The following is a 12,549-nucleotide window of genomic DNA, read 5'->3' as shown; positions in this document are numbered from 1 at the left end:
TATAAAAAGTCATACCCACTTTAAAAGAAATAAAATAAACGCACTATTTCAATGTAACTGAATATAATTTTTAGAAAAACGTAAGCAAATTGTCTTCTTAGATTTGATTGAAAAAACTAATTAGTTTCCTGCTGTTAAAACTCGTATTGTAGTTGATAGATTCCTGCATTTCTGATTTTATGGCTTTTTGTCCTAGGACATTCTTAATGTTTCCTTGATGATTCTACTATAGTTATTCTCTGATTATTGCTCATTTTGTTTGTGCTTTTGGGAGTTTGGCTCGTCAATATCCACTCTTTGGGAGTTTGGCTCGTCAATATCCACTCTTTGGGAGTTTGGCTCGTCAATAACGAGGTGTTGAGCCCATATTATTAAGTATATTCAGATTCGTTGTGGCTATATAGTTGCATTGTCACTTTTGATTTTCTTGTGGGCACTTAAGAACCATGATAAATGTATTCAGAAATTTCATTAATGCACGTCGTTTCCCCCAAAATTTTATCTGTTTTCTTTGCAACGAAAGAACATATTCGAAGAGATTTCCTACAAGCCATATTCATTTTATTAAAACCAGCTCGTGAAACATTTCTTGTTCTTATCCTAAAGGGCTTCAACAATCATTAGTTGGATTTTAGGTTGGAACTTAAACATAAGATTATTTTGTGTCGAACTGATTGCTCCTCATGTCGCTCTTTGCTCGAGAACTAAAATATAAAAAATAATTTTAAAGCAAAATAAGAGCTTGAATCGCTACTTTTCTTTTTTCAAAACCCAGACTACCGCCTCCAAGCTAAAACTGAAAACAACCCTATGTCAAAAATATTAATATTGTTTTGTTTCACATCAATATAAGAAATCACCTAAACATGAACCAATGAAACTATGCATAGCTCACACTATGGACTGTCTCTAGTTGCTTCGACCCCTCTTGAGGGGGAAGGAACTATATACTCAAATGGGTTTTTTTTGTTCAGTCAATTTTGGCCGATCGATATATTCATCGTAGAGAGTTAAGACTGGTATCATTAGAAAGCGTGTCCAGCGTAGAATATGAAATTAAAAAGATTTTTTAATTTCGTTTTTTATAAGGAGTTATCGAGGTTTTAATTTTGAGAAAAGAGAGTGAATTCCGGTGAGATTTTATTTACTTTTTCCGGAATTTTTAAATAAAACTTCGCCAATTTTGCTGAAATTTGTTATTTTTTTGAGAAAGTGTTGTTGATTTTTATTTGTAAAAACAAAAAAATATTGTAGGCTACTTTTATTTTTTTGTCAAAAATAATGGCTAAACATTTCAAAATTTAGACTTTTTCTTCAAAAACAGCACGAAATAAGTTTCTTTAGTCCATTTTGATTAAATTTACAGGAAGTACAGACCCAAGCACCACTAACACATTTTTTGGACTCAAAGGGGGGCTTGTTCTACTTCAAATTCCGTTGAGAGCGCTCTGTAAGTAAAGCTTTGCCGTTTTTGGCTAATTTTATTCGTTGATTATCAAAAACGGAGCATCTATTTTTGATTTTTTTAACTAACAAAAAATCCATTTCTATAACATTCGAATAATAAAGTGTTCATAATGAACAAACAACATTAGCAGGGCTAGTTTTGGACCAATCTTGGACTGGTATAATCCAAAATTCGGACTGGTGTAATTCGGACTGGTATAATTTGGATTGTAAACAGTCGGTCTTTTTTTATTAAAAAAAATCGATCTTTTCTACAGTTATTAAATAACAGAACATTTCAAACCAAAGCTCACTATTAGGTCCTGTTGGCTTTCTAATTAGCTCCTAATCATTTTGGTTCCTGATTAGCTCCACATTTTTGTATCTAGTTGATTACTTGATACTTGAAAACTTACGGTCGTTTTTGACTTTTAAAGGTATTTGATTTTCAAATAAATAGTAACTTATTAAATTTTGCCTTTATTTTTCTCTTAATTTGGTCAACTTGTAGCTTATTGTCAGCAATGAAAGAGTGCTTCTTCTTTCTATTGAAATCAAATTCAATCTTTTTTGCGGTTTTATGCATTAAGTAATGGTTAACGGCTTTGATACAACTAGATTTCACATTTTCTTAATTTTTAGGTATTTGCCCATTTTTCACGTTTTCTAGTTTTGTCACCTTATCACGTTTTTGACAGTTCATATATCACATTATTGGCTTTCAATATAAAGACACAATTGATATTATTGAAATCGTTGAAGATAAAGATTATGATTTTAACGGCTTCGACACTACTTTCTCGAAGAATTTATTTGAATTTTTTAAATTTTTTCTTTAACTGCTGTTTTGACTCTGTCTTTCTAGTCGTATGAATTTTGCTGTACAATGATCCGGTTTCACTGGATTTCCATAGAAGAATAGATGTGCTGGTATTCTGATTTTAGTAGATAGCTGATGGCATTCATGACTCTTATTGTTTTCCAAATAAAAAAAGACACTTTTTAACTTCGCTATTTTGTTCCTTTTATTGTCTGTTTGTTATCTAGTCTCGTTAATTACAGTCCAAATATGACATTATTGTCGTCAAAGGAAGTTTTGAAAAGTAGATTTTTGTCACACAATCTATTATTTTCAAAGAATTTCTTTGACTTTGCTGGTTTCGACACGGAAAAAAAGTAAATTTATTTTCGATTTTTGTCATGTTTGACGTTTTTTTGTGGTCGTAAGACATATTTTGGATAAGTGCAATGCTCAACGGCTTCGTTTGGAAGAATTTACGAACCTATTTAATTATTTCAGTCCGTAAATAATAGCGTTCCTGTCTTTGGAAATATTTCTTTTTTGAAAAAAAAACTGAAGTATTACTCATTTTTGCATTTTTTTCATTTCTGTCAACTTGTTACCTGGCTTCTTTAACGAGCGGTCACATAATACATTATTGGTGGTCGCAGAAAGTGCCATCGAACACATTTTGATGGCCATAGTATGGCTTTACGGTTTCAAAATCGTTTTCTGTCAAGTTTTTTTTTATTTTTTATTTGTTGTCTATTTGTAGTTCTTTTTGTAACCGCAAAAACAATTGAATACTGGCAGTTCTTAATTCCTTCTATAGAAGCATTGGTAATCGTACACCTACGGTTTTTTTAGTTGATTTCTAATGGTTTTCATTACTTCCAAAACAATTGTTTAAAAAAATATGCGAAATTTTCAACTTTACTGTTTTTGTTCTTTATTGTCTTATTGTTACCAAGTCTTTTTATTGACTACTCCCTTATCTTTTCTGGTGAATTACAAGTTATTTTGTTTAATATCAGTTTTATCTGTCGCCATTTTGACTTTGTTATTAATTGTTCCGACCCTCTTGAGGGGGGAGGAACTATATGCTCAACTGGGTTTTTTTTTTTGTTCCGTGAATTTTTGCCGCTCGATATATTCATCGTAGAGAGTTGAGACTGGTATCATTAGAAAGCTCATCCAGCGTAGAATATGGAATTAAAAAGATTTTTAATTTTCGATTTCTACAGAGAGTTATCGAGGTTTAAAGTTCTGAGAAAAGAAGAATGAATTCACGTTGTTTTTATTCACATTTTCCGGAATTTTTGCCTAAATTTTCGTCAATTTTGCTAAAATTTGTTATAATTTTTAAGAATAGTGTCGTTGATTTTATTTTTGAAGACGAACAAGCATTGTTGATTGTTTTGATTTAATTTTTTTGGTCAAAAAATCTGGACAAACATTTCAAAATTTAGACTTTTTCATCAAAAACAGCACGAAATAAGCTAATTTAGTCCACTTTGACTAAATTTGCCGACAGTACATCCCCAAACAACACTCAAAAAATCTTTGTAGACTCAGAGGGGGGCTATTTCTACTTCAGAGTCCACTGAGAGTGCACTGTAGTTAAAACCTTGCCGTTTTTTGCCAACTTTACTCGTTGATTATCAAGAATGCAGAATTTATTTTGAGTTTTCAACTAACAAATTATCTATATCTACAACATTCGAAAAATCAGTTATTCCTAAGGGACAATAAGTATTATTAGGGCTTGTTTTTGGCCATTCTAGGACTGTTACAATCCAAAAAAAATCGGGTTTTAATCAGTCGGTCTTTTTTTAAAAAAAAAAAGATTTTTTTAATAATAAAAAACAGAACATATCAAATCAAAGCTCAGGAGTGATAGGTCCAACCGATTTGCTTGTTAAGCATCTCCAAGCTAATGCATTAAGTTTTTTAATTGAAAATTTATGGTCGTTTCTTTTTTAAAAATAATTGACCTTTCAATAAATAATGGCTTAATTAACTTTTTCTCTACTTTTTTTCTTAATTTGTACAACTTCCAGCTTAATGTTAGCAAAAAAACGACCGCTTCTTCTTTTTACTTATTTAACAATTATTCTCAGTTGCAGTTTTAAGCCTGAAATTATTGTTTTCTGGCTTTGATACCACAAGATTTCAGATTTTTTTATTTTGATATTTGCCAGTTTTTCACGTTTTCTAATTTTGTCACATTATCACATTTTTGACGGTTCTCATGTCACCTCATTAGCATTCAGAATAAGGCACAATTGAACATATTAAAATTCTGAAAGATATACATCATCGTTGTAACGGCCTCGACGCCTCTTTCTTGAAGAAATCAATTGAATTTTTTAATTTTGTCTCTAACTGTCATTTATACTTTGTCATTTCGGTCCTGTGAAATTTCCTGTATAGTGATAGCTTTCATTGGCTTTTCATAGAAGAGTAGAAGAACCGATATTCTGATATTAGTAGATAGCTGATGGCTTTCATGACTCTTATTGTTTTCCAAATAAAAAAAGACACTTTTTAACTTCGCTATTTTGTTCCTTTTATTGTCTGTTTGTTATCTAGTCTCGTTAATTACAGTCCAAATATGACATTATTGTCGTCAAAGGAAGTTTTGAAAAGTAGATTTTTGTCACACAATCTATTATTTTCAAAGAATTTCTTTGACTTTGCTGGTTTCGACACGGAAAAAAAGTAAATTTATTTTCGATTTTTGTCATGTTTGACGTTTTTTTGTGGTCGTAAGACATATTTTGGATAAGTGCAATGCTCAACGGCTTCGTTTGGAAGAATTTACGAACCTATTTAATTATTTCAGTCCGTAAATAATAGCGTTCCTGTCTTTGGAAATATTTCTTTTTTGAAAAAAAAACTGAAGTATTACTCATTTTTGCATTTTTTTCATTTCTGTCAACTTGTTACCTGGCTTCTTTAACGAGCGGTCACATAATACATTATTGGTGGTCGCAGAAAGTGCCATCGAACACATTTTGATGGCCATAGTATGGCTTTACGGTTTCAAAATCGTTTTCTGTCAAGTTTTTTTTTTATTTTTTATTTGTTGTCTATCTGTAGTTCTTTTTGTAACCGCAAAAACAATTGAATACTGGCAGTTCTTAATTCCTTCTATAGAAGCATTGGTAATCGTACACCTACGGTTTTTTTAGTTGATTTCTAATGGTTTTCATTACTTCCAAAACAATTGTTTAAAAAAATATGCGAAATTTTCAACTTTACTGTTTTTGTTCTTTATTGTCTTATTGTTACCAAGTCTTTTTATTGACTACTCCCTTATCTTTTCTGGTGAATTACAAGTTATTTTGTTTAATATCAGTTTTATCTGTCGCCATTTTGACTTTGTTATTAATTGTTCCGACCCTCTTGAGGGGGGAGGAACTATATGCTCAACTGGGTTTTTTTTTTTGTTCCGTGAATTTTTGCCGCTCGATATATTCATCGTAGAGAGTTGAGACTGGTATCATTAGAAAGCTCATCCAGCGTAGAATATGGAATTAAAAAGATTTTTAATTTTCGATTTCTACAGAGAGTTATCGAGGTTTAAAGTTCTGAGAAAAGAAGAATGAATTCACGTTGTTTTTATTCACATTTTCCGGAATTTTTGCCTAAATTTTCGTCAATTTTGCTAAAATTTGTTATAATTTTTAAGAATAGTGTCGTTGATTTTATTTTTGAAGACGAACAAGCATTGTTGATTGTTTTGATTTAATTTTTTTGGTCAAAAAATCTGGACAAACATTTCAAAATTTAGACTTTTTCATCAAAAACAGCACGAAATAAGCTAATTTAGTCCACTTTGATTAAATTTGCCGACAGTACATCCCCAAACAACACTCAAAAAATCTTTGTAGACTCAGAGGGGGGCTATTTCTACTTCAGAGTCCACTGAGAGTGCACTGTAGTTAAAACCTTGCCGTTTTTTGCCAACTTTACTCGTTGATTATCAAGAATGCAGAATTTATTTTGAGTTTTCAACTAACAAATTATCTATATCTACAACATTCGAAAAATCAGTTATTCCTAAGGGACAATAAGTATTATTAGGGCTTGTTTTTGGCCATTCTAGGACTGTTACAATCCAAAAAAAATCGGGTTTTAATCAGTCGGTCTTTTTTTTTAAAAAAAAAGATTTTTTTAATAATAAAAAACAGAACATATCAAATCAAAGCTCAGGAGTGATAGGTCCAACCGATTTGCTTGTTAAGCATCTCCAAGCTAATGCATTAAGTTTTTTAATTGAAAATTTATGGTCGTTTCTTTTTTAAAAATAATTGACCTTTCAATAAATAATGGCTTAATTAACTTTTTCTCTACTTTTTTTCTTAATTTGTACAACTTCCAGCTTAATGTTAGCAAAAAAACGACCGCTTCTTCTTTTTACTTATTTAACAATTATTCTCAGTTGCAGTTTTAAGCCTGAAATTATTGTTTTCTGGCTTTGATACCACAAGATTTCAGATTTTTTTATTTTGATATTTGCCAGTTTTTCACGTTTTCTAATTTTGTCACATTATCACATTTTTGACGGTTCTCATGTCACCTCATTAGCATTCAGAATAAGGCACAATTGAACATATTAAAATTCTGAAAGATATACATCATCGTTGTAACGGCCTCGACGCCTCTTTCTTGAAGAAATCAATTGAATTTTTTAATTTTGTCTCTAACTGTCATTTATACTTTGTCATTTCGGTCCTGTGAAATTTCCTGTATAGTGATAGCTTTCATTGGCTTTTCATAGAAGAGTAGAAGAACCGATATTCTGATATTAGTAGATAGCTGATGGCTTTCATGACGATCAAAACAATCGTTTTCCAAAATTAAAAAAAAAAATTTTTCAACTTCGCAATTTTGTTCTTTTTATGTTTCTTTTTGTTACCTAATCTCGTTAGTTAACTACAGGTCAAATTTAACATTATGGGTGTCAAAGTAATAAGAGGGATTGGTGTCCCAAAATCTTTTAAAGAATTTGTTATGACCTTACTGGCTTCGACACCGGTTTTTCACACAAAAAAAAAAGTAAACTAATGTGATTTTTGTCATATTTGATGTTCTTTTTGTAGATGCAAGAAATATTCTGGATAATTACAGGTCTCGAGGGTTTTTTTTTGAATAAACAACCCTATTTAAATAGCTCTTTTTGTTATTAATGCCTTTCATGACATTAAATGTAAATTTGTTTCGAAAAAAAATTACATACTTTAGCACTTCGCTTTTTTGTCTGCTTGTTACCTAGTCTTACTAATGAATAGCCACGTACTAAATTATAGCTGTTTGAAGAAAGCGCAATCAAATGTATTTTGAGTGCCAAAAATTGGCTTGACGGTTTTGACAGCGTTTTCTGGCAAGTTTCAATTGAAATTTTGTTTGTTCTTTGTTGTTCTTTTTAGCCGCTTTAAAAAATGAATAAGGACAGGTCCTAATGCCCTTCTATAGAAGTAGTGGAAATCGTAAATTTGTGGTAATATTAATTGATTCCTAATGGTATTTATTACTTTGAAGTTAACTGTTTAAAAAATAAGTTAATTTTTTTACTTTACTGTTTTTGTTCTTTCTTGTATAATTGTTACCAAACCTTTTTATGGACTGGTCGCATATGTTTTCTGGGGATTTATAAGTTATTTTTGTTTAGTTTTGGGTTTATTTGACGGTATGTTGATTTTGTTATTAAATTTAGTTTTTAAGAGGGACATAAATTTTTTGATGGAATTAATGTTTGTTGTTGTTGTTTGATTTTGCTTTTCGTCTTGACTCATTTCTTGACTCGTTTTTATGTTCCTCATTTGGCAGACAATCTAGCCAGTATTGTGAATGAACGGGTCGAAACCTTATGTGCAATCGCACATTACCGAGTCGCCTTGTTTACTTTAAAAGTTTGTAAAACATATTGGAACTACTCAGCGTAAGTCACCTAACCGCACTTTTATAAGAGAGAGGAGCATTTGATGTTGTATTTCGCTAATCGCCACTCTCATTTCTCCAGCAAAAAATTCGAAAATTTTCTGTACTGAAAACCCGAGTTTTTGGTTGGAGCTACAGTATAAACAATATTTTTAATTTTAAAAATGGAAGATGTTACCTAAGAAGTCTAAATTGTCAGTTTGATGAAAAATTAAAGCAGGAAGATTTATTATGAAGGATCGATCAGCTTTTCAATTTCAGAATATGTTCCCAAAAAAAACGAAAGGGTCCGACATGTTAAGAAAAATTATTTTAGGATCTAAACATAACTGCTTTATAATTTAAGCTAGTACCTTTGTCTATTTAAACCACTCAATTTGAACTTATTTCGTAATTTTGTGAACTATTTGGGAAATTGTGAAAGACGTTTCAGACGATTTTATTACTAATTCAGGATTCCGCAGTCATCAGAATTATAGATAAAAAACTCCTAATTTCATTAAATTCAAAAATATTTTATGAATATTAAACATTAATGTAGTCAGTTTGTACCCATTTTTCAGCTTACAGCTTTTAGAAAACTTTTACGAAAACTATCGGAAAAAAAAGTTCAGTTATTGATTTTCAACATTATTTTAATCTGAATTTCTACTAGAGATGACCACCTCTGAGCGAAAACGTGACTATTGGTTCTCTAGAGTTACGCGGAAAAAATTTTCTGTTCCAATTGGGTTCTTGATACCTCCCGATGACCTCAAACGGCCAAAAGCAAAAAAAAATAGAGAGAACTAAGGTTAAAAAATCTCAAACCAATCCTGCAAAAAATAACTATCTATTTTTTGTTGATGTTGACTTAATACATAACATAAATTTATAATAATAAATTTTAATTAATAATATTTTTAGTTGAGTTATTAAATTGTACACAAATAGCCAACAGTAATCTACAGCGATTATGAGGAAAGAGGGAACGAGAATTGAATACTTTTGGGATCCTTTTTTTCTAGCTTACCGTATCTTACATCACAGTGCTTTGTCTATAATTCAGTTTTTCATTAAAAACATTAACAAACTAAAGGTATGGAAACTCTTGTGCAAAATTTCATAGGACCTTGTAATAGAAGCTACAAGAACCTTTTTTTCAATAGAGATTTTAAAATAGGAATGGCTTCAAAAGAGTTTCTAGTACTCAGCTATCGGATCTCAACATTAAATAAATAAATAAACTTTTTTGTGCAGCAGAATTATTGTCAATTTTAAAAGACATTTTAGCCTCAAGAATCAAATAATTCAACTTTTTGATTTATTCAACAAACTGGTACATTTTTTCTCAGATATTAATCAAATTTCAGCTAAATTTCTTTTTCTTATGATTTTTACAGTTGTTTTATCCGAATATTCAACAAATTTTACTGTGGTTACTGCAAAAAAGAAGAAAAATTTGTCCAAAAAAAATGAGATTTATGAAATTTATGCTCATACGGTAGGGTATAGTTTTAGCCCAGCAACTAAGGAATTTATACCGGGAAGAATTTCAAAACTGAATTGCAATTTGAATATAATTTATTTGAGAGCGGTCTGAGAGTTTTATTACAAAATAAGCTACATCAAAATACCCAACACCATTGGAGTAAACGAAAGATTTGTTTTGTCTATTGATGAGAAATTATTGAAGGGGGGTGAGTAGTTCCATCAGAATTGGGTAGAAGGATTGGCTGAGTTGAATTTATTGTGGTACTTCAACGAAGCATGCTGAAACAGGTTTAAACATATAAATAAGACCTGGATAAGATAATCAGTTTGTTAGCAACTTGAAATGAAATCTGCTTTTTAGAAATATCAAAATTGTGGTTAAGTATTGTCTAGTCAATCACAAACAACTTTTTTAAGTTAAAAATGGATTTAGTTTTAGTTATGATTCAGTTATCATTGGAACCACACTTTTTGTTACTAAATCATACAAGATAGAGGATTGATTTCAAAGTTTAAATTAAAAAGTTTTAGTATTGTTTTTGAACATATCAGGTTGAAAAATAATTTTTATCATAACTGTGATAATTGAGACGTACTGTTGACTTGCTGACGCCAAAAATTTTTTGATGATAACTTTTATTAAAAGTTTCTATATGCCCGTCTGGTTTTCTCATCGTATCAAGTTTTTAATAATCATGTCACATACAATTTGCATGAAATCTTGAAATCTTGTCACAATTTGCATGAAATCTTGAAATCTTGTCACAATTTGCATGAAATCTTGAAATCTTGTCCTACGATTTGCATGAAATCATGTCATATACGAGGATCATACAAAGCTGAAAAAAGTCTTAGTGCATTCAATCATAGATACTTAGTACCTTCACAAAGTGTTGCATGTACTGCTCCGTCTTCACAGTCGTAGTCATCTAGTCCAATATTGCTGGGATCTGAGACCTTCTTCATGGCAACGCATCTCTCGTCAAACACATCTGGATCTACAATATCAATCACAGTCACCCTAATGATTCCGGCGTTTTTAATGTATAAGGTTTTATAAGACGATCATTATTTTTAGCTGAATTACTTTTATTTACGTGAGTCTTAAGAATGAACATGATTTTCAATTCAAAAGTCACACAAGAAATGTAAAATCAAAAATACCTTGTTCTTATCTACAATTTTTTCAAAATAAATTGTTAACATGGGGCACTTTCCTGTGCTCAACTTCGTTTAATATTCTGCTTGACTCACTTAATTCTAATAATCTTCTTTCAGGAAACATGATTAGAATTTGTCTTAAAATTCAAGAGGTGCTTGAGAACTGGCCTCTCTGCTGCTATATTATATTATTTAATAATTTATTTTTATACCCTAGTCGAGATCAAAAGTAAATCTTGCTAGACCTCGTAAGTAGCCAAAGTCAGTCTAGCAAGATCTGGCAAGATTAACTTGTTATTGAGCAGGTACAATGTAAGGTTCAACTTTGATACTCCAGGTAAGATTACTAACTCTGATTGTTTCCTTTGTCATTTGGCTGGTCCTGCAATGCTCTCGCAGCGTCTCTCCACAAATCAGGGTTCATTACCACTCGAGGACAGTCGAGGTACAGATCGTAGTAGTTGGCAGGGTCTATTCTCTCTGGCCTCACTTCAGTCGAGTACGTCAGATTGCCCACTGGGAATTCGTTCCTCCTGTACCCAGTCCAGACTCCGTAAGGAGAGGCGGACGTAAACAAATCACCATAGTTGGTGTCTAGCCAGCCCTTAATGGCATTCTGTTAACACGCATATGCACAATGTTCACTTTTCTCCCTGTGGTCTTTGAAGTTAGATAGTTACGAAAATAAGTTATTTTGAAGTTACGAAAATACCATTTTCCTAGAAAAAGTAGCCCGAAAGGACACTTGCTTAAATTAAGACATGTTCAGCTGTTTAACTTAAGTGAATAGTCAGTTTGAGAGCCTTTTCCTAAGTCGGGGCGAAAAATTGAACTTTTATATTTCTTGAAAGAAAAAATCAGCATTTAAAACTTTAAGCTTCAATAATGACCCAACGTGACACTATTATTAAATAATACATATAAACGTTGTTTTTTCGATTAGTGGGGTTGAAGCACTAGAGCATTGTTGGTTTCTTGACAATCTAAATTACAATTACAACTGCAAAAAAAAGGAATGAGCTTCCGGAAGGTGCACGGCAGAAAGGAAACGAATCACAAATTCAGGTACCGCTTGAGCTATGTTCTCTGGTCTGGCTAGGAATGCCTGTTGCAATGTGCACTCAATGAAAGCTTCGCTCATCAACACAAAGTCACTGTTGATGTAATGCGTTGGACCAGTGCTGTTCAGAACCAACTTGAAACACTTGTCAGATGCAGCACCTAAAAATACAGATTGAAGTCAGTCTGTTCAGAGTAAAGTCAATCTGTTCAGAGTAAAGTCAGTCTGATCAGAGTAAAGTCAGTCTGTTCAGAGAAAAATCAGTCTGTTCAGAGTGAATCAGCTGAAATTGATTACGGCTCATCACTGTTCAAACAAAAGTTACCCTGCAACCCTATGAATACCGACTGAAATTATTCAAAAAATATTGATGCACAAGCAGATTAAATTTTTAAGCCTCCTGTAAATGTCAATTAATCCAACTTTTGGTGAACAAACAAAATCTTCATTAATTATGTGCAACCAATATAAGTTTCACAGATCAAATAATGATTATTTGATTGTGTTCTTTTCTTGATATCAGCTTTTGAGTTCAGATCTTCAGTGATGCAGATTCACAGGGATTTGAAAAAATATGATTCACGCAATTGGAGCGTCAACAAGCGCTATTAAGTCACTAACTTAAACAATTTTATGTGCATTGAATTGTGTAAAATAAAACAGAACCTTTGTTTTTTAAAAA

General features: G+C 31.6%; 1 protein-coding gene across 1 annotated transcript; it reads right to left on the bottom strand.

The window, feature by feature from the left end:
- Positions 1–9,718: 9,718 nt before the first annotated feature.
- LOC142357024 (uncharacterized) lies at positions 9,719–12,028 on the bottom strand (the record flags this gene model as incomplete). The annotated part of the gene is made up of 4 exons (XM_075408742.1): positions 9,719–9,925; positions 10,528–10,644; positions 11,159–11,423; positions 11,877–12,028. Coding segments are annotated over 4 exons (560 nt in total), but the record flags the coding sequence as incomplete, so codon positions are not given.
- Positions 12,029–12,549: the final 521 nt, after the last annotated feature.

This window comes from Convolutriloba macropyga, unplaced genomic scaffold, assembly GCF_964194025.1.
Source record: "Convolutriloba macropyga unplaced genomic scaffold, txConMacr16.3 SCAFFOLD_1613, whole genome shotgun sequence".
Lineage (NCBI taxonomy): Eukaryota > Metazoa > Xenacoelomorpha > Acoela > Convolutidae > Convolutriloba > Convolutriloba macropyga.
Note: the sequence above shows the minus strand (reverse complement) of the source record. Positions and strands in the feature narration are given on the sequence as shown.